The sequence below is a fragment of the Oryzias melastigma genome, linkage group LG19, assembly GCF_002922805.2.
Source record: "Oryzias melastigma strain HK-1 linkage group LG19, ASM292280v2, whole genome shotgun sequence".
NCBI classification, from domain to species: Eukaryota; Metazoa; Chordata; class Actinopteri; order Beloniformes; family Adrianichthyidae; genus Oryzias; species Oryzias melastigma.
In genome coordinates this window covers 8,676,413-8,698,827 of record NC_050530.1, presented here as the reverse complement: position 1 = coordinate 8,698,827, position 22,415 = coordinate 8,676,413, and the positions used below count along the sequence as shown (strand labels likewise).

The following is a 22,415-nucleotide window of genomic DNA, read 5'->3' as shown; positions in this document are numbered from 1 at the left end:
CGTGCTGCGTGACAAGACGCAAGACGTGCTGCAGGACGTGCTACAGGACAAGACGCAGGATTTGGTACAGGACAAGACGCAGGACGTTCTGCAGGACAAGACACAGGACATGCTGCAGGACAAGACGCAGGACTTGGTGCAGGACAAGACGCAGGATTTGGTGCAGGACGAGACGCAGGACTTGGTGCAGGACGAGACGCAGGACTTGGTGCAGGACAAGACGCAGGATTTTGTGCAGGACGTGCTGCAGGATAAGACTCAGGATTTGACGCACGAGAAGACGCAAGACGTGCTGCAGGACAAGACGCAGGACATGGCGCACGAGAAGACGCAGGAAGTGCTGCAGGACTTGCTGCAGGACAATACGCAGGACAAGATGCAGGATAAGATGCAAGAAATGGTGCAGGATTTGGCACAGAACAAGACGCAAGACGTAGTGCAGGACAAGACACTAGATGTGGTGCAAAATACAGAACTGGACAAGACAAAGGGCACGGTACAAAATAAAGACCAGGACATGGTGCAGAATTTGACGCAGGACAAGACACAGGATTTTGTGCAGGACGTGCTGGAGAACCGTAACGATGATGCATCTGAAGTCCTGAATCCCGAGCTGCCAGATTCTGCAGAAACAAGATCCAAGATGGTGAAAAATCCTGAAGGTACAGTTGAAACCCCTCCAGCTTTAGATTTGCTTTCTGGAGGTGACAATTGCCAGCGAGAGGATGTCTCCCAACCAGTTCTGCACATGTCGATGGAACTGTCTGACAGCTCAATCGTTTCCAGCATGGACACCAACAAAACAAACACCTTAGTTTTGGATAAGTCTTTGGATTCAGTGCCAGACCCCAAGTTCTCTTCAACTCCTATGATTGACCTCAAAATGTTCAACTTCAAAACTCTCCGAGATGAGGGCCAAGTCCTGGCAGCACAGAAGAAACTGTACCAAGATGGTCTGAGTAAGCCAGCGGATCAGGTGCCCTCGGAGATCCCATCAAACATCGTGGCCGACCGCAAAACATTCTTGCCCCAAACTGGGTCTAAATTGCTTTGGCCCCTTTCAAAGGCAACATCCCAGCTGCCAAAGATCTCCAATTCAGGCGTAAAATCCACTATTCCAAGGAAACCGGAATCATCTCAATCCCACCTGCCAATGAAGCGACAACGGATCCAAGACTCTGTGAGAAAGCCGGTTCCACCTGAAGGCCCACAGGGGGTGAGGCACGATTCCTTACAGTGTGTGGTTAAATAATCTTTATCATTTTTTCTGGTTAATAACCGATTCAAATGCCCAATCCCTCAATCAAAGCTTTCATCTTGCTTCGTTTCCAACTCATCTTAGTTACGGAGTCATTCTAGATTCTGATTGGTTGAACTCCTTATCCAGATAACAAGCAAGATGGCAGCTCTGAAAATGAAAGTCTTTTTCTGACTGATTTTTATTATAATATTTCTTTTCTTAGATCACAGATGAGCAAAGCTTGCCCAGCTTGTGCACCAGAGCTGCAGGTAGGAACTGTCACTTGTTGTTAGGCGTAACCGCTTAAGGCAGGGGGTCACGACCTTTAACCCAAAGAGCCAGTTTGGAGCTGCAAAGTCCCACCTCACTCTTTAGGGAAAAAAAACTTTCTTTATCTTTTTGTGGCCATTCATGTATAAAATGTAGCTTTTAAATAATTGCAAAATTGAATTATGACAGTTTTTTTATTGTAATACTTTTCACAGCACGTACAGACCTTTTTTTTTTTTTTACATCCTGTGTCATATAAGATCTTGCTTACGTAGATTTATTTGGAAACTTTCTATTATTAAACTACTCAGACAATAGATTAAATCTCTGGATTTGGTGTATTGTTGTTTTTAAAAAAAGTTATTTTCTTTACTCACCTCAGTTTAAAATGTAGAATTAAATTACTTTACTAACCTACTCTATTTATTCAGATTAGCAGTTTTTGTCATAGTCTAAAAGCCACAATTTAGGGCGAAAAATAAAAATCTACACTACAAACCCCTATTTTAAGGTCTTAAAAGTTTTTGTTTTGCTTTTCAATCCATTTTATTCTTTCTTACTTCATTAAAGTTTTTTTCTTCTCCTGATAGTTTTCAAGCTGCCAGCTTCTGGCCTCCAACGACCCCAAGTGAGCAAAATGACCAAACCAGCAGCCACTGTCAGAAAACTGCCCACAAGGGTCAACTCACAGGTCGTGGCAAGCGCTGACAAACCTTGTGGAAGTAAAGGTATTGATATTAAGCTGTATGTTGTGATAATTTACTCACAAATGGAAAAGCGTGAGCCTATAGAAGCCCTGAAATCTTTCTTTTTATGTCCCTTCCCCCTTACAAAAATCCCCCTAAAAACAGTTCTTGCACTTGAATCCTCAGCTTTACACACTATAACAAATAAATTGGAAGACAGGACACGTCCAGTAAACAAAGGAAAAGCTCTACCTTTGTTCAAAAAGCAGAAAATGGGTAAATATTGACTTGCTACAAAAGTATTCTAACTAAAAAGAGCATGATCGGCTTCTTTGTTGTGCCTTCTTTCTAAAACTTGCAGGGAAGTTGTACTGCTTGACTCTTTCGTTAAAGACCCATTCCGATGATCTTTTGAGCTCTTTTTAAAGTGTTTCCAACTGTCCTTTCATTATGATTATACTATATTTAGCCAAAAATTAAAGTTATGCACTCCCAGTGTATTTCCCACATCACAAATGAGCTCTTTTCAAACAGAAACTACTCCTGATTCACAAGAATTTGAATAAAGAAATACTCAGAGATGCAAATTTGCGTTTAATTTTCTTTAAATATGTCCTCTATCATCAGAAAAAATCCTCAAGAACATGTTTAAAGCACAATTTTCATTGGAGTGGGTCTTGAATTGCTCTTAAATCAGTAATTCTGAAGTTCAATCTGCTTCTTGTGACTTTGCAAAAATAACCTCTGACCTGGATTAATTTCTAGCTATGAAAAAAAAAATCACTAATGTTTTTGCATTTAAGTAGATGCTGAATTTAGATAATTTTGAAGTGGAAGTGGTGGTTTGGGGTTTTGCATGAATAGGCATCGAGGGGTTAAGCCAGGAATGTCTCTCTGCAGTCAATCTGATTTCATTTGTCTAACCTACTGATCGTTTTATGGCTGGCTTGTTTTTTTTTTGCTGGCTTCAAAATGACTTTTCTTATTATATTATTCTCTCTACTCTCTTAAGATGCAGTGAAACAGCTGTCATCAACTGAAGCAAGCAGCAGAACCCTGAAGCAGCCTGCAGTCAGGCAGAAATCTTTGCTCACTAAACCCCAGAGACAAGGTTGGTTTGTGGGTTTTTTTACTTTTTTTTTTTCCCATTTCTGTTTGAGATTTTCAATGTCGTGTTTTTTTACAGGCTGTGCCAACTGCAGTGTCCTCGAGGAGCAGCTCAAACGTAAAACTGAAGAACTAGAAAAAATTCAAGAAGGTATGTCTTAAACCTGGAAATCTCTTGTTTTTTTATTGAGTTGCTGAATAGTATTCTATACTATTTTCTAAATTTAACTTAACATAGATTTAGACAAATACCTCTAAAGATGAATTTTACTAACACCAACTGTAGTAAGAATATTTAAGACAAATGAAACAAAATGAGGTAATGTCAGCCTGCATGTTCTGAAATTCTTAAAGAAATACAATAATAAACTTTTCTGAGCTCTATTAATTTACCTTAATCTGTTAGTGTGGTATGAAGGTTGAAATTGTATCTACATTTATATTTTAAAAAGCAATATTTTAGTAATTTATATTAAGGTATTTTAACCAAATTTAGACCATTATCTAAAATGCATTTGTGCCTGAATATAGTTATAACTGTTTGAATATTTAACCTGTATTTTTTTTTTCTTTCATCTAGAGCTCTTCAAGTACACAAAGAAATCCAGGAAATGAGATGACATGATACGATGCAATATTTCATTTGTAGTTTTTTATCACCCTTTTATTATAAATCTATTAATCTGCCCTCTTTGTTTGTATTGATCTATAATGCTTTATCTATATATCTAATAAATATGTTTAAAATCAACAGTCATTTTTCCTTTCTGTATATTTTATCATCTGTAAACTTTGAGAGGTGTTCTAAACATAAATGGTTATGTGGTGAACTTACAGTTCCATCCGCTAGGTGGCGGCATGTTTTTTTCTTTTCTTTTCTTTTCTTTTTGAAGAGGGCTTCCGGTCCAAATGGAGAGTATTTAAAGAAAGTAAGAGCTACGTTGGAATATACAGTGTGCTCGGTACATAAGTGCTTTTTGAGTTATAATTTCATTTCACAAGGGAAAGAAAAAAGTTGCTTGGAAGAATCTCGGAGGCGGCGGTAATGCACTAATGAGCCGATTTTTGCCAGCCGCCAATAAACCACAGAAGAAGAACTTCCGTTCCTCCTATATAGAACCCGGCAAGACCGAGCTCGCGGCATTCGCACGTTTTCTTGACGACCGCACAGCAAAACTGGATTTTAAGGCTGTTAAAGTTGTGAAAGCTACGCACATTGTACCTTACATTAGTACATAGGTAAGACATCTTTGTAAATATTTTCAAATTTGTTTTAAAAGCGTGTTGTAGTTGTAATTAACGAGGCGTGTTGACATGCGAGGAGGCCTGATCTGATGCTATCACCTAGCCTTAGCTTCAACAGCGATGACTAAAGAATGTTAGCATTCCGCTTTCAACCAAAAAATGCTATTAGTCTAGCACAATAGTGCACTAGAAGTTTGCATTTTGAACTTTAGTGTGGTGTAGAGCTACTAAATTTTTATTTTACGATTTAATATGTAACATATGAAGATTAGCGTTGCATCAGCCAAGAAGCTAATAGCCGACAGCTTGATCTGTTGAATCTCCGTAGAGTTTTCATGTATACTCTTTCTGCCTCTGTTTTATTTTTTTCTTCCATATTTCCATCCAGTATGATTCAAAATGTAACTATTAATTCATGTTTACCAGCTCATTCTGTTCAATATGATAAAATTAGCCCCACAAAATGGAAGTTTAATTCGAGACGTTGGCCTGGCTGAACTTGCAATTAAATATATAAAAGAAAAAAGTGAACGATGAGTATCAGATCTGCCCGTTGTTGAGATACTCAAGTGATTGTGTTGCCAAAGTAATAAATCTGATGTGCTTTTGTTATACCTAAAACTGCAAAATTAGATCAATAATTGTACAGAACAGAAGGTTTGAGCTCTATGTCTTTATAGTAAAATTGTTCATTTTTGATTTGATGTACACACAAAGTGAAATCCCGAGTTTTTGTTGTCAGATTTCCATAGCATGTGTAAAAAACGTAAGATCCTAGCATGATTTCTCGTAGTTGCATCACTTGTGATGCAAACAGGGTCTGTTCTCATTAGTCAGCTAATAGGAGCTCATTGTTATTATTAGATTAAGTTCCCTAAGGGGTGATGTCTGAGGTGTCTATCATCACAAACCCAAATCTCACTTAATCCTGTTATTTTAACGTTTAAATCAATTTTTTTTAGATGTTATTCATGTTAGGGGATACAAAGTAGCGTTGTAACCATTTATATTATAATTTTTGGTTTACAATGCAAATTCTAATGATTAACGACCTGTTTCACTGACCTAAAATCAGTCCAGAACATTTTTAGCCTAAATTTATACCAGTGTGTCTCACTCGGTACTGAACAGTACAGATGAAGTTTCCCAGATTTTGTTGTATTTCTTTTAAGTGTTTTTCTACACATTTTGTTGCTGCAGTAACGTGTTGTCAATTGTGATGGCACTTTGTCATCTTTATGTTAGAGTAAAATAAAGCTACTGCCTCAATCCAAAAGCTATTTTCCAATATCAATTTATGTAAAATTGAAACTATTTTTTATGTTTTAGGTTGATTCGGTTAACAATTTGCCTCACACAGATCCAATGGGATAAATTGAGTAATCGTTACATCCCTAGTAAAAATGTTCGATCTGGTTCTAGTACGGTATTAGAATTATCTGATTATTTGCAGCTACAAAACTTGTGATGTGATGTAAACAAGCTTTGTCTTCCCAAAATGAGCTGATGTCAATCTTTGAATCCGTTTTGTCTTCGCAGATTGAGCTCACCCTTCAGCGATGTCTCGTTTCTTTGCCACCGGGTCCGACAGTGAAAGCGAGGAGTCCTCATCTGCCGATGAGATCACCCCCAAAGCACCCGGGACTACTTTGAAGCAGTCAGTGCTGTTTTTCAGATATCATGATGTCCAGGGTTAAATAGGTTCTGCCCTAAATTTCTGCGTGTCGTTTTTACAGATCTTTGCTGCTAAGCGACGATGAGGAGGACACCAAAAGGGTGGTGCGCAGCGCCAAAGATAAGAGGTCGGTGTGGCGCCCCATTAAAAAGTGTGCTTTTGGGTGTTTGTGTGTAATCAAAAGGATTTCGTTTAGGTTTGAGGAGTTGACCAACCTGATTAAGACGATTCGCAACGCCATGAAGATCCGCGACATGGCCAAATGTTTGGAGGAGTTTGAGCAGCTGTGCCGAGCCTTCCTTAAAAGCAAGAATATAGTGGATAAAGAAGGCGTTCCGTCTTTCTATATCCGTCTTCTGGCTGATTTGGAGGATTATCTGAACCAGGTTAGTGGGGAAGAAGAGGGCAACTCTGAATCTCTTTTCATTTTAATTTGACAAAAACTTTTCTTTCAGCTTTGGGAGGACAAAGAGGGCAAGAAAAAGATGAACAAAAATAACGCAAAGGCCTTAAGCACGCTGCGTCAGAAGATCCGCAAGTATAACCGGGACTTTGAAACAGAGATTGCTGCATACAAGGAGGTACGTCGGAAAGCATTTTTACCTCTATTAACCCGTTAAAAATTACTGTACATTAAAACCAGTTCTGTTCTTCTCTTTTAGAACCCCCAAGAATCTGCAGATGAAGAGGATGATAAGGAGCTGGAGGAGTCTGGTGAGTTTGCACTTTGATGAAACTGTATCTCAACTAAACGTGTAGAACAGGAGTGTCCAATCCCAGTCTTAAAAAGTTGGGTTCATAAAAGAAATGTCAACATTTTAAGTCACAAAGTTCGTCCGTCGACGTTCTGCACAGAGATTATGTTTAATATTCTTTTCATTTCGTGTTCCTGAAGGTTCCTCCTCTGACAGTGAGGAAGAAGCAGGCGGTGAAATCTCTGCTAAATCCTTCTTAAAGAAAAAGCCCGAATCTGAAGCCAGCAAGATGCTGAAGGGAGAAAAAGGTTCTGAGGTGAGAGGCCGGCCTGTTTGTTACATGACAGAACCCCTGCTTTACAGCAAATAAAATTCTCTACCTTCATCCAAAGGACGAGTCTTCCTCTAGTGATGACGATGAGGATGAAGACTGGGGAGAAGACTCGGAGGAAAGTGGCAGCGAGAGCTCCGGCGAGGAGGATAAGAAGGCGTACGCCGCCGGGGCCTTCCTCAAGCAGTACGTCCTATTTGAACGCTCTGTCAACTGTTTGCAGCGTTGATTTTACAAACCGAAACGTCTTCAGGACTCTGGGATCGGAGAAAGGCAAGCTGAAGAAGACGTCGAAGAAGAGGGACAAGATCAAGCCGAGGAAACGCATCGAGGGAGAGGGGGAGGAAGAGGGAGGGGAGGAGGGTGAAGGAGGCTGGGAGAAGGTCAAGTACGGCGTCCCTCTGGTGAAGGTAAATATTTGGAAAGATGCAGCAAATTAATCCTTTAATCCCCTTAAACACGAAATCTTTAACATACTGTAACTTTTCAACCGCTGATTGTATTTTTTTATGTAGCAAATGACATGTTTTCTTCTGTTACTGATTTGCGACAATTTAAATAAAAAAAAAACAATTTAGAGCTTAATTTTATTCGTATATGTCTTCCATCATGAGAGAAATGCCAGAAGAACATGTTAAAAAAGACGATTTTCATTGGAGTGGGCCTGTAACTAATGTTTGATTCGGTCTATCTTTTTTCTGACCTATCTAGTACATTAAAATACTAAAAAGAGGAAAATCCATATGTTAACCATGTTTAATGGTGCTCTGATCCATCAGGAGAAGCCCAAGATGTTCGCTAAAGGCACAGAGATCAACACTGCAGTGGTTGTGAAGAAGCTGAACGAAATCCTGCAGGCGAGAGGAAAGAAGGGCACAGACAGGTAAGACTGCTGCAGAAACCAAAGCTCATGTTCACATCAAAATGTTTAAAATAATCATTTTTTGCCTGATCTTTATCATCTGTTTTGTATTTACACTTGTTTAATTTATTAAGCAATATTTTCAGAGGTGTAGTTGCTCACTTATTTACAACTATGCACATTTATTCTCATTTTTTTATTTATTTTATTTTTTTAATGTCTTGTGTGACAGGGCTGCCCAGATCGAGCTGCTCCACGCTTTGGCCGCCATCGCTGCAGAACACAATTTGGGCCAAGGGATCCTGGTCAAGATTAAATTCAACATCATAGCGTCTTTGTATGACTACAACCCCAACCTGGCTGCTTTCATGAAGGTTTGACCAATTCTTTCGGAATATCTTCCATAACTGACGAATTTTAGAGATTCGTTCATTAAAAAAAAAACATCTTTTTAAAAAAGTTCCTGTGGTGATTCATATTTTTACCTGCAGCCTGAAATGTGGAAGAAGTGTCTGGACTGCATTGATGAGCTGCTGGACATCCTGTTTGAGCACAATGACATCTTCATCGGGGAGAACATCGCAGAAGACAGCGAGAACCTCGCCATCTCTGACCAGGTGACTTTTTGTTTTTTTTAAGTTTGTGTTCTTGTTATTTTTTCGTCCATTGATTGTATACGAGAACTGGAGGGAATGGAAATTCAATCTTCAAAAAGAGTTAATTTAGTCGCCATTTTTTTCCTCTTACGGATGCCGCCATGTTGGAGCCAGATCTGAGTCCTCGTTTCTACGGTAACCACTCTTGCCAATCAGGACTTGAAAGCTGGTTTGGGAGAATATTGTAAACGATTGACGTCAGACCACATGCTTCCATTGAGGCATCTGATTGGTTAGAATAACTTAATAAAAATATAATGTAAATAAATTAGGATTATCAGGAAAATGTAGTCAAATATATTAACTGATTAATAGCAGTTTATTTCTCTAGATAAGTATGTGGGATTTCGGCTTTTTGGAGCCTGTTTGGAACATGAGGGGGGAGGGGTCACTCAGTCCACTTCTCTTATACAGTCAATGGTTCTGCCTGAGTTTCCTTTGGGTCTGCTTCTGTTTTCACCTTATCCTTTCGTTACTTTTATTTTGCTTTTTTAATTTACCCAAATGGTAGAGTAAAGTTCGTTTTGGTGTTTTGTCCTTCAGCCTTTTCGGGTGCGTGGCTGTGTTCTCACTCTGGTGGAGAGAATGGATGAAGAGTTCACCAAGATCATGCAGAACACCGACCCTCACTCCCAAGGTGCAAAACGCCTCTAACTCGTCTCATCGGTGACTTTTAAGGTGTCTTTTTGTAAAGGTTTGGAGTCACTTTTGTTAAAAAAAAAAAAAACTTTTTTTGTGCAGAATATGTTGATAATCTGAAGGACGAGGGGCGAGTCTGTGGAATCGTCGACCGGCTGCTCACATACTTGGAAAACAAAGGCTCAACAGAAGAGATCTGCCGCGTTTACCTGCGCCGGATCATGCACACCTACTATAAGTTTGACTACAAAGCCCATCGGCGCAGCCTGGGTCTGCAGGGAGAAACCAAGGTATTAGAAAAACAAGAAAACAATAAAGTGAAATCATTTTAACTGCTTCTAGTTACATTAAGATTCTGCGTCTCTGTTCAGTCGGAGCAGGACCAGGAGGAGAGCGAAGGCGAGGACAGCGCCCTCATCATGGACCGCCTCTGCAAGTTCATCTACGCCAAGGATCGCACGGACCGCATCCGCACCTGTGCTATTCTCTGCCACATCTACCACCACGCTCTCCATTCACGCTGGTACCAGGCCCGCGACCTGATGCTCATGAGCCACCTGCAGGACAACATCCACCATTCCGACCCGCCTGTGCAGGTCGGAGCGCTCACTAAAATAAAAACACAACCTCGTTACTCACAGCAACAGTCATAAAATTAACACAAATGTTTCTCTTTAACCAGATCCTGTATAACAGAACCATGGTCCAGCTTGGGATTTGTGCCTTCAGGCAAGGCATGATTAAAGACGCGCACAACGCTCTGTTGGACATTCAGTCTTCTGGGCGTGCCAAGGAGCTCCTGGGTCAGGGTCTGCTCATGAGGAACATGCAGGAGAGGAACGCGGAGCAGGAGAAGATCGAAAAGAGGAGACAAGTGAGTCTGGAAGCAGCAACAGTCCTCTGTCATCTTAAACTACTTAAAACTATTTCTACCCTAAAAATCATTTTAACTTCTTCTTGTACAATTGTACAAGAAAATCTAAAGAAGTTGAATGAGGGACCACTGCACAGGAGAAACAGTAACAAACATTTCTTGGAAACGGTGAAGGTCAGCAAATAAGGATTTATAAAGGTTGACTCATTAGTTAATTTTAACAAGGATTTGATTCATGACATTTGTGGTTGCCAATATGATTTATAGTCAATATTGGTTCATTTTGAACAACCCAATTCACTTGATCCAGGAGATCTTTATCCAAACATTCTACCGGTGTGACTCAGATAAATACTGATCAGTGCAGGTGAAATTTTCCAGATTAATTGTGTTTCTTACAAGATAATAAATTAAATATGTGAACAAACAAACAAGTAAACAAAAGTTCATGGTAAATCCATTCACATTTTAGTTTCGTAAAGTTTAGTCCACTGTTGTTTTTCCATAAGAAATGTTTTTTTTTTCCTAAATCGGTTATCAGTTAATTATTTGAAACAATTCTTTTAATGATGTCAGTGGATTTAATTAAAAAATGCCTTAGACTGATTGATCTAGAAATAAATTCATTGAATAATTGTTGTACCTCTTTCTCATTTTGCCAAAATTGTTTCAAATCTTTGAGACTAGTTGAGCACACAAACTGGGGACACCTAGTGGTCAACTGAAGCTAATGCAACCTCTTAGTTGGACCTATAGTGTTCCCTAGCTATAGCACGGTTCACCAGGTTTTTTTCTGTTCATATTTGCATTTTTTATCTATTTTATATATATATATATATTTTTTATTATTTTTAAAAATAAAAACAAAGATTTGCATGATTATTTTTTTGATTTTCTGCTTGTCAATCAATCTCTTCCATGTTGCTTCTCCAAATCTTTAATTGGGATCAGATCTTTGTTTTCATTCTATAAAACTGGACTTTTTTTATGAAGGTTTTCTGTTTTTCAAGAGATAAAAGTGTGAAAATGTTCATGAATAAGAACAGTGTGTAGTGAGGGGGTTTTAGAATGTAACCCAGGGATAAATGTTTTTGATTATTTCATCTTAAATCATTAAAATCAAACTATTAGATGTTTTTACAAATGAATTCATAGATTCTGGCGGAATTCTTCACTAAAACGTCAGACTTTGCTCTCCATGGCAGGTTCCCTTCCACATGCACATCAACCTGGAGCTGCTGGAGTGCGTGTACCTGGTGTCGGCCATGCTGTTGGAAATCCCTTACATGGCCGCTCACGAGTTTGACGCTCGGCGCCGAATGATCAGCAAGCAGTTCCATCACCAGCTCAGAGTGGGGGAGAGGCAGCCGCTGCTGGGTAAGTGCAGACGCCGAGTTCACGTCACAGACATGCAAATGTGCACCCCACCTCTTCTCACCACAAGTCTGCTCTGCTGGTCCCTCAGGACCCCCTGAGAGCATGAGGGAGCACGTGGTGGCAGCCAGCAAAGCCATGAAGATGGGGGACTGGCGTACCTGCCACTCCTTCATCATCAACGAGAAGATGAACAGTAAAGTGTGGGACTTGTTTCCTGAGGCGCAGCGAGTGCGAGAAATGCTCGTCAGGTAGATTTCTCTCCTATTTTAGAGTAAATTTCCTATCTGGCAATTCTCTTGTTCATTTTTTGACAATCACATTTTCAGCGAATTCAGTTATCTTCAAAACATTCAGCTTGTTCAGGACATTACTGCTTGTATTTTTGGTATTCATAAACTTTATAATATATTATTTAAAATATGGAGTAAAATATGCCTCATAGGAAATGAATGTTTTCAAAATTCAACATTTTAAATAGCCTTTAAATATATTCATGGGCTATGTTTTAATCTTTTGTAGTATTTTAAAAAAAATCTGGAGTTTAGCTAATATTTTAGCAACATGCTAACGTTTTTGGCTAACTTGTTATCTACTGGGGTTTTTCGGCTAATTTAAAGTTTAGCTTCTATTTTAGAAATTGGGTAACGTTTCTGACTAATTTAGTTTACTTAGGGATTTTAAGTTGTTATGGAGTTTAGCTAGTATTTAAGCAAAAAGCTAGCTTTTTGGCTAATTTGGCCTATACTGAGGTTTTTATGTTAATTAGAAGTTTAGCCAGTATTTAGCAAATGTCCTAGCTTTTTTTTTTTGCTAATTTGGCCTCTACTAAGGTTTTTATGGTAATTTGGAGTTTAGCTAGCATTTAAGCAACAAGCTAGCCTTTTTTCTGGCTAATTTGTCCTCTTCTGAGATGGTTATGCTAATTTGGAGTTTATCTAATATTTTAGCAACATGCTAACGTTTTTGGCTAATTTGTTATCCACTCAGATTTTTTTATAGGCTAATTTAGAGTTTAGCTTCTGTTTTAGCTACAGGCTAACCTTTCTGACTAATTTAGTTTACTGAGGAATTTTAGGCTGTTCTGGAGTTTAGCTAGTATTTTAGCAACAAGCTACTTTTTTTTTATGCTAATTTGCCCTCTGCTGAGGTTTTTAAGATAATTTGGAGTTTAGCTAATATTTTAGCTAAATGCTAATGTTTTTGGCTAATTTGTTATCCACTGAGGTTTTTATAGGCTAATTTAGAGTTTAGCTTCTACTAATTAAATTTACTTAAGGATTTTTAGCTATTTTGGAGTTTAGCTACAAGCAACAAGCTAGGCTTTTTGGGCTAATTTTGGAGTTTTGTTCATATTTAAGCAACACAGTAAATATTTTAGCAAAATTGACATGAATTAGCAATTTTTAAGCAGTTTTACTTTTTTTTTCAGAAATTTAGGTCAACTTCAGCGCTTCAACTTTTTTTTTTTGTTCTTTAAAAAAATTTCCTATCTAGTAACTCTTTGTAAATAGCTTTTCAGCAAATCTCTTCAGCAATTAAAGTGTCACTATTTTTAACAAAAAGCTTCTGCATCTTCAGCGACTACTTTTAGCAAAAAGCATTCACACTCGCATTAATGCAGGTAATGCAACTTTTCTATTTTGTTTTATTTTTTTCTCTACAGGAAAATCCAGGAGGAATCTCTGAGGACTTACCTGTTCACGTACAGCAGTGTGTACGACTCCATCAGGTCAGGAACAGACACAAATTAATAAAACCAACAAGTACTGAGAAGTTTTAACGACTCTCTCCACCTTTCAGCATGGAGACTCTGTCAGAGATGTTTCAGCTGGAGATGCCGACGGTTCACAGCATCATCAGTAAGATGATCATCAACGAGGAGCTCATGGTGAGTTCAGCTTTCTGTCTCACGTCGCTTACATGTGTGCGAGACTCTGAACTGATTTGTTCGTCACAGGCCTCACTGGACCAGCCCACACAGACGGTGGTCATGCACCGCACTGAGCCCACCTCCCTGCAGAACATGGCTCTGCAGCTGGCAGAGAAGCTGGGCAGCCTGGTGGAGAACAACGAGCGCGTCTTCGACCTCAAGCAGGGAGTCTATGGAGGCTACTTCAACAGAGGTGAGCTCACGAAGCTTTCAGCTTTTAAATGTTCTATTAAGCTGTAATAATGAGGAAAGTGGGGATTTGTTGAGTCTAACTTTTTGCTTTAAGTCTCTTCATTTCCTTTCATCAATTTGTTGTTTAAAAAGGTGAACTATTTTGTTTTACAGATCAGAAAGGCGGCTACCAGCAGAAGCAGTCCTACCAGAGAGGTATGTTAAGCCTAACAACATTTATAAAACTCAACTTATATTCAGGTTTTCCTGTGAAAATATATGTAATTAATTGTTTTCTTCTGTGTGGTCACAGATCAGAAAGGTGGCTACCAGCAGAACAAGGGAGGTTACCAACGAGGCGGCTACAGGAATCAGAACCAGAGCAACTATTGAGCTTTATTTCAGTCTTCATTCCAGTAGAACAGAAGGAGCTTTTGACCACAGAAACCTTCATCCGCTGCTCGGTGTTGTGATTCTTCCACGCTCCGACTAAACATCCAGCATTTCAAACAGAAAGTACACGGAGGCCACTCCCCCTCAAACATGTCTGCTATTTGCCTAATAAAGAATAAGAAAGAGAGTCTGAGGTTGTGATTTTTAAAGAACATTTGGTGCCATAGACAGTTCAGTGAAGCTGAGGGTCAACTGCATTTTTATATTAGGCATATTTACAAATGTAAAGACACTTAAGATGATAAAAATATCCTTTTTTTTTTTAAATATACCAAATGAAATATAAGAAACATGCGACTCTGACAGAAATAAATGTAGAAAATTCAAGTAGGGGATCGTAGAAACACCATAAAGAGATAACATAAGATTTATTGTTGTCCATGTGACTGTGTCAAAAAAACACAGTAGAGGCCATTTTAAAAGAAATGTTACTCTCACATTTCATTTAATAAGTTATTGATCAAAAGAGACATTAAAGCGACCTCAATGATAGTTTTTGGGCTGTATGATGCAGTTGTTAGCACCCTATAGAAAAATACAATTTCATTTTTGGTTATTCTGCTATATATGAAAAAAAAAAAGAATTTAAAATAAACGTTCTAAATGTACAGTTTAGCGTGTGATTATTCACTGTCTTACATGTATTAATTGGTCCTAGTTTTTGGGCATTAAAAAAAAAATGTGATCATTCAGAGAAATGTGTTTTTGAAATATGAAATAGTTTCAAACTTTTGACGGAGGTTCGCGTGACTTCCTTTCAAAATAAAAGACCACAGAATCATCAAAGCAGCAAAACAGTTTATTTTTATCACAGTTGGTGCTTCACAGCCAGAAATAAGTCAATCTAAATAGGTAAAAATAAATGTAAAAAATCTTTCAAGATGTTTGACTTCGGTAAACTGCGTAATAGTGTTGGAGCATTATGGGTAATGTAGTCAGGATCTGGCAGAGTGAACTGAGCTGGAACTGTTTGTGAAGAGATGACTTATCTTACTGTTTTGGTTCACTTGAAGAACCAAATATTATAGTCCAAAAAATATATTACTTTTTTAAATTAAAAATTTTATTTTTCTTTAACGGGGGAGCTGCACGCAGACTGAAGGCCTACAATGATAAAAGCAGATTTTAAAAATCTTGTGGGGTTAAAAAAAAATGTTTCTGCTGGGGGGGAGGTTCAAACAAAAATGGAGGGAAATTATTGTTATTATTGTTATTTTTCTGTTTTTCATGAGCTGCCCCCCCTTACAATCAGCCCCATTCTATGTTTGAACTCCCTCCTCAACAAATCCCTCTCTTTGCGGATTCCCTGCAGCACCGTGCGGTTCTCCTGAGCCCGACGCACCAGGTATGGGATGGTGTCGTCCACAGAGCCGTACGGCACCGACTTGTACACGGCGTAGCCCTCCTTAGCTGATGGATGAGGAGAGAGGAAGCTTCACACTGAGGTCATTTGATGGTAGACGACCGACTGGAGGTCAGTCTTACCCAGAGTGAGGGAGACGTGATCACACATGCCCAGCAGCTGACCAAAACACACCGAGCCTCGATCTCTGTCGATGTGCAGCTCCTCCATTCTAGAGATTGAAGAATGTCAGTAGTTCATTCAACTTGTTACCCATAATTCTGATGAAGTTGGGTTTAAAACAAGAGATTTTAGATTACAAAATTGAAATTTGATATATTTCTCAATTATTAATATGTGATCTTAGATAAAGTTGGGCTACATTTCTACTCTTCAAGCATTTTTTATTAGTATCAATAACAAAAATATTTGTATTCAGTTTGTGCAAATTATTGTTATTACAAAACCTTAGAATGTTTTATATGTGAGGTTTAAACTGTTATTTTTTTAATTTAAATGTATGTTTTTAAATATAATTAAGTTAATATCGAGACCTGTAGTTCAAAGAAAATCTTTACTTTGGTTAAAACAAGTTAAAGGATCTAATCTTATAAAGCAAGGGTGTTAAATATCCGGCCCGGCATGATGGTATGAAGAAATGACCGCAATGCACAATTTCGCCACTAGGGGAAGCAAAGGAACCGCAAAACCGGCATAGGAAGAGATCAAGAAATAAACAATGTAATAAAAAGTGATTAGGCTATTAGGATGTTTAGGGATTTTATTGGAAATAAAAAAGAAAAACAAAATAGAAACAAAGACTTAATAACAAGTTGACTATATAATATTTTGCTATTATGTTACTAGTCCGGCCCAATCAGAACCAAACTGAATTTGACACCCCTGTTATAAAGCAATGACAAATCCTATTTTCACTTTTTTTTTCTATTTTTTTTTTTGTTGGTTTTTTGGGGAGATACAGTTGTTTATTAAACTGCTGTAAACATAGGACCAAGTTTGTTTTTTTTTTGTTTTTTTATTTTAGAACTGTAATTCATCCAGGATGCTCGGTCCACTCTTGAAAGTGCAGTGTGAAAGCAATGCAAATTCAGAGAAGGGCTCTCCTTTCAACTCTTATTTTTGAAAAGGCTTTAAAACTTAAAGGAAAAGAGCACAATTTAAGACAGAGTATTAGGGCTACTTTATAAATAAAAAAATATTTTTAAAATTACGACTTTAAATCTTGTAAATTTGCGAGAAAAAGTCGTAACTGCTAAATTACGAGAATAAAGTCGTATATTTATGACTTTAAAAGTCATAGGCTAAATTTACGACTTTTAATCTTGTAAATCTACAAGATTTAAAGTCGTAATTTTACGAGAAAAAAACTTGTGATATCACTTTTATTTTATTTATTTTTTTTGGTGGTCCTAATACTCCGCCGTAACAATTTGAATAACTTCTGTTAAAAAGTCTTTTCCAAACCTTCTGGCAGCTCGTCTCACTGACTCCTCGTTGTGTGAGGCCACGATGATCCTGTAGCGTTCAGGATTCTGTGAAATTGTCCTCAGCATCACATCCAAGCAGCCGTTATAACTGCAAATACAAGAGATGTTCATTTCTGTCAAACTTTTTTTTTTTCTTTAACAAAAGGTGAATTGATGAGTAAACCCACCTGTCATTGGTGTCCTCCCAGCTTTGATGAATCGGGTCGAGGCGTCCCTCTTTCTCCGCCAGCTTCCTCTCTTTGTCCATGTACGCTCCTCGCACCAGCTTCACGCCCAAACAGAAACCTTCTCGTTTGGACAAACTCAGAGCCTCCATTAGCAGAGATCTGGACTCCTGAATGTCAGCACAAGCAGACAGGACTTCTTCTGGGCAGGAACACAGCTTTTTGTTTCAAAAATACACATATTTACTCCAAGTTTCTCCATCTATGTACCTTCAGATAACACTGATATGTGTTCCAAATCCAAGCACCATCGGTATTGTATTTCTTCATCATCGCCATGGTGACCAGAGAAAGGGCGGGGTTCATGTAGGTGTACTCAGCATCCACCAGGACTCGAACTTTATTTACACTCGCCTTAAATAAATTACATTTGAATTTCTATTTTTATTGTACATTGAAAAAGTAGTTATGGGAAATGAAATAACAAATAGTTTTCAACAAAATAATACAAAATAAAATGCATATTTTTAATTTTAGTTATAAAAATGATCTTTTCTATCAAATGCTGTGTTGTACATTATTTAATACATTTAAGACGAGGTATTAAGAGATATAAGAAATTAGACAATTCACAAATAAGGTGAAAAAAATCAATTTAATGTATTTTTTATTCATTAAAATTATTTTCTTGTCAAAATTATTGAAAAATTCAGAAAAAAAAATCCATGAGAACACATTATTGACTAAAATAGTCGCTAAGTTCCATATTTTATGGTGTTACCTTTGCGATTTTATCAAGTCTCTGCAGGCCACACATCAGGTGAGCGCCCTCTTTCTGGTCCAAACCAGGGAAGGTGACGTCCTGAAAACCCCCAAAACAATTTTATGTCTTAATCATAAACCAGCTAGGACCCCTTTTGCCTTCAGAATCCTTGGTAGCATAAATTCAACAAGCTACTAGAAACATTCCTCAGAGAGTTTGATCCATATTGACACAAAAGCATGTCTGCGGCACATCCATGATTTCCTGGAATGTGGATTTACCTCTCCATCCATCGCCCTGACAAGCAGATCCAGATCATACGGTTGTTGCACAATGACGGCTGTGAGTTTCACCTTTGACACAATCGACACATTCTGATCAGTCAGAAGCAGCAAACAGTCAGAAAACATTCAGATCAGCTGTAATCTGCAGCAGCTGCAGGCACAGCAAACAGCAAAATGTGAACTCTTATCAGTTTTTCCCACAAAGATAAAGCTGAAGGTCTTCAACGTTATGTGTGTCAACCTCTGTCGAGGCTTTACTCGCTGTGCAGCATTTGATAGTTGTTTTTCTCTGATAAATAGGTGCTGCAGAGTGTAAGGAGTGTGGCCTTACACACAGCTCTGGGCTGAGGAGAGCCGTGATCTTCAGCTGCATCATGGGGTCTTCACACCAGGCGTTGCTGTGAGACATCCGCACACATTCCAGCATGATCTCCATGTTGTCGTTGTACCGTTTCTCCCTAAACGCCATGAAACCAAAAGACAAGTCCAGGTATAAACGAAAAGCTTCACAAGACGTCTGACGGTGAAATTGAGTTATGGGAAGTTTATGGTTATTTTTTAAATTATTTTAATATGTATTTAAATCTTTGTAAGATTTAGTTTTACTGCAAACATACTCATTTAAAAGGAATGACAACAAGTTTAGCTCCAATCGAGTGTCACCTGTAGCTTTTTAAAACCAAACCAAGTCATTATCAATAAATAAAAAAAATCTGCTGCTTATTTCCTTTGTACAGAAGCCCTAAAGGGTCATCAGAAAAATTAAACAAAGTAAAAAGGAGTACAGTTATGAAACAAACACACAAAATAGTTACAAAAACTAACTGGTGAGCCCCCAGACAAAAGTTAGTATCTGGTGTGCACCAGATATTAACTGATACTAACTAGTATCAGTTAGTCAATGCTGCACAGCTTAGTAATATAGTGTGCACTAGTATCTGGTGTGCACTTTTAAGAGGTTCCATAAAAATGAAATAAGCAGCATTAGAATCTGGTGCGCATCAGGTATTACATGATGGTAACTAGTGTCTGGTGTGCACCAGATACTAATTAGTATCTGTTAGTAACTAGTATACTAGTTAGTATCCATTAGCATCTAGTGTGCACCAAATAATAACTGGTGCACACCAGATACTAATTCGTATCTGTTAGTATGTGGTGTGCACCAGATACTAGTTAGTGTCCATTAGCATCTAATGCACACCAAATAATAACTGATGTGCATCAGTGACTAATTAAAATCTGCTAGTATCTGATGTGTACCAGATACTAGTAAGTATCCACTAGTATCTAGTACACACCAAATTATAGCTGATACACACCAGATACTAATTTGTATCTGGTGTGTATCAGATACTAGTCAGTATCCATTAGCATGTAGTGCACACCAAATTATTAGTGATAGACACCAGACACTAGTTAGTATCTAGTAGGATCTAGTGCACACCAAACTATAACTGATTCACCAGATACTAAATATTATCCATTAGTATCTGGTGTGCACTAGATACTAACACATACTAGTTAGTATCTGTTGGCATCTGATGGGCCCAGATATTAACTGGTGCACACCAGACACTAGTTAATATCAGTCAATATCTGATGCGCACTAGATACTAACTGGTGCACACCAGTATTTTTTTATACTTTAATTTTATTTTTTCTTCAATGTCACTGTAGGGCCTCCATACCTTTAGGGAATAATATACACATTTTTTTAAATATTGTATTTTCTAAATTTTTTCTAACACTCAGTTGAACAGACAATTAAAAATGTTAAAGGTTTTAGCATAAATAATTGGGGTGGGATTATATAAATTTGCTTCTTACTATTCCCTTTCAAGTAATTATTAATCTCTTTAATCAATAAAACTCTATTTTAAATCATTATAATTCACATTTTTTAATGTCTTGTGTGTACTGAACATATAAGATCAAATATGTCAAGACTTTTCTTTAAATTTTCTACTCAATTTGTACATTGAAATCTTAATAAATTTGAGTTTCTATTTTTGTTCCTTTGTGTTTATCGCTAAAAATTGCTTGAAATAAACCTAGTCAAGATTTTTTAAAGAATATTTAGTAATTGTATCTAGTTATGTGTCTAAATAAAGACATTTTAAATATTTGACCACATTAATTAAGGTTTCAGAACTTATGGATTCACTCAGAACGATCAATGTTGCATAACAAGTTTTGAAAGGTGAACTCTGACAGTAAATAGATTAATAAAACTACATCATAAAATTGGAAAAGCTTGGTCAGACCCGACGCTCTCTCCGAGGTCTTCTTCAATGGGAACAGCCAGCATGGGCCTTAACCCCAGCAGGCTCATCTTCTCCATGGATCGGGAGATCTCGCTCTCATTCTCGCCGGCCACAAACTGAGCATAAACTGTGGGTCGCAGCATCAGGGAGAAGGCCTTTCCTCCCAGAATGCTACGGGCTACAGACATGAGCTGGAAGGAAAAACATCAGAGGAGGAGACACACTGAGATTAGATGAATTGATGAAGATTTGAAATAAGATTATCTTTGAAGGTTCCACCTTTCCACAGTTGTTAACTAACACTGGAAACGAGCAAAGACGGAAGACGGTCAAAGCCCGGAGCAGCTCTCCCAAACTCTTCACCCTGAAGGCGCTGGGGTCCTCGAAGTTCAGAGCGGGGGGATGAAGCTCTGCCTGTTTGAACCCAACTGTCCTGGAGGCTGCAGTACCCAGAAGCCTCAGCGGCGAGAGGTGAAAAGAAGACGGGCTCAAACGAGAGCACAACATCTTTGCAGGACTCTCTCTAATACTGTTAAATAGAAAGAATAGTTGATGGTCCTGTGGAAGAAAAGACTTGTTAATTCTCTAAAAGTGATCTTTTAATCACAATTATCCAATTTTTAGCCAAAATTAATTGGACAATTTCTGCAGAGCTCCAGGAGTATATTAGAAATTTTCCCCCAGATTGTAGGCGAGACTGTGGGCATGGAGTAAGCCTGCACTTATTCCCCATTATCCCTTTTCCGTAACAAGGGAAACAAAGACGTACATGGATCTATTTGTCTGCAAGTGGATTTAACAGACTCTGAAGCAGATGCAGCGTTCAGAACTTTCAGAGCTTTGGAAAAAAAAGAAAAACTCAACTAAACTTAATTTTTTTGTGAGTCTTTAGTCATCACAAAATATCCTGAAATTTGATCCAATTCACACTCTTTTTCTGTGAAAGACTCTCACCTCCATCCCATTAGAAGCATTTTAAAGTCATCAAAAGACAACCAATCTGAGAGTTAATAAGTGAGCGTTCAAAAAAACTGAGTAAACATCAGGCTGAACCCTCGAATCAACCAAACCTTTTTTAACTAAAACTAATACAAAGGCATAAAATCAAATTCCATATATTATTTTGTCATTTTTTAATTGTCCAATATAGAGTTTTTTTAAGTAAAGAAACAAAAATTACGTTTTTGTAACCTTTGTGTTTTGTTTTTTGTTTCTACATTACTTTTACAAAATTACAAAAAAAAATCTTTTAGCTTTATATGTCTTTTGAATTAGAAAGAAACATTTTGAAACACAATAAAAGTTTAAAATATATATATATTTTTTAATTTTTTTTTCCTAAATTGACAAATAAAATAAATATTTACCAGCAACCATCTCTCCTCTTATGACTCGATTCCTTAAAGTCCAGTTAAATCTGACCCGGACGTCATAGAAAATCTAAACAGAGAAAGGTTCTCCTGGCTGCGGGTCCGAGTCAGACAGAATGTAAAGAGTTCCTGATCCTGTGGACCCTCAGACCCTGACCTGAGGTGTGATCATTCGTGTGCTGCGTCAGGAGCACACAATCCTCTGCGGCTCAGCCAGAACTTTCCGGTTTGTTTCTGTAAATCCAGACTCAGTCTGTTGATGATTTGTTCAAGAAGTAAACAAATGAAAAACGACGGACAGAACAAAGAAAAAAATCAATATGACAAAACGGAACTAAAATCAATAAAGTTTTGATTTGAATGCACACTGTAAATGTTTATATTGAATTTATTTATACATGATTTCTTTAGATTAATATTTAAACACAGAAGAACCGATCAATTAGTGAAACGTGAGCTGAAACATTATTGAATCCTAATAAGATGGTTTTTAATTTAGATTCAGA

At 37.8% G+C, this 22,415-nt stretch overlaps 3 protein-coding genes across 5 annotated transcripts in view; 2 read left to right on the top strand and 1 right to left on the bottom strand.

Annotated features, from left to right (window-relative positions):
* The window catches only part of LOC112154085, a 7,950-nt gene extending 3,894 nt beyond the window's left edge, over positions 1-4,056 (top strand). The window contains exons 4-10 of one of the 3 annotated variants that reach the window (XM_036217247.1): positions 326-1,216; positions 1,464-1,509; positions 2,101-2,238; positions 2,383-2,472; positions 3,209-3,307; positions 3,383-3,454; positions 3,884-4,056. In XM_036217247.1, coding sequence (XP_036073140.1) covers positions 326-1,216; positions 1,464-1,509; positions 2,101-2,238; positions 2,383-2,472; positions 3,209-3,307; positions 3,383-3,454; positions 3,884-3,918 — 1,371 coding nt within the window. In that variant the 3' untranslated portion in view covers positions 3,919-4,056. The remainder of the gene's footprint in view (positions 1-325; positions 1,217-1,463; positions 1,510-2,100; positions 2,239-2,382; positions 2,473-3,208; positions 3,308-3,382; positions 3,455-3,883) is intronic. The other 2 variants (XM_036217246.1, XM_024284711.2) reach the window with 2 other exon arrangements.
* Positions 4,057-4,203: 147 nt separating this feature from the next.
* Positions 4,204-14,338, top strand: eif3c (eukaryotic translation initiation factor 3, subunit C). Its single transcript, XM_024284719.2, has 23 exons — positions 4,204-4,542; positions 6,088-6,205; positions 6,285-6,350; positions 6,420-6,609; positions 6,679-6,804; positions 6,886-6,937; positions 7,119-7,234; positions 7,311-7,435; positions 7,503-7,659; positions 8,029-8,132; positions 8,344-8,485; positions 8,603-8,728; positions 9,311-9,404; positions 9,509-9,696; positions 9,778-10,002; positions 10,089-10,280; positions 11,486-11,657; positions 11,746-11,905; positions 13,321-13,386; positions 13,458-13,545; positions 13,615-13,780; positions 13,933-13,974; positions 14,072-14,338. The coding sequence occupies exons 2-23, from the start codon at positions 6,108-6,110 to the stop codon at positions 14,149-14,151; spliced, it is 2,775 nt and encodes a 924-aa protein (XP_024140487.1). The 5' UTR covers positions 4,204-4,542; positions 6,088-6,107; the 3' UTR covers positions 14,152-14,338.
* Positions 14,339-14,992: 654 nt separating this feature from the next.
* On the bottom strand, positions 14,993-22,186 carry prodh2 (proline dehydrogenase 2). The gene is made up of 11 exons (XM_024285835.2): positions 21,907-22,186; positions 20,819-21,097; positions 20,540-20,730; positions 18,604-18,730; positions 18,270-18,341; positions 18,007-18,087; positions 17,496-17,639; positions 17,229-17,395; positions 17,039-17,149; positions 15,697-15,785; positions 14,993-15,621 (listed from the first exon to the last, which is right to left on the bottom strand). The coding sequence occupies exons 2-11, from the start codon at positions 21,044-21,046 to the stop codon at positions 15,437-15,439; spliced, it is 1,395 nt and encodes a 464-aa protein (XP_024141603.1). The 5' UTR covers positions 21,047-21,097; positions 21,907-22,186; the 3' UTR covers positions 14,993-15,436.
* Between the last annotated feature and the right edge of the window lie 229 nt (positions 22,187-22,415).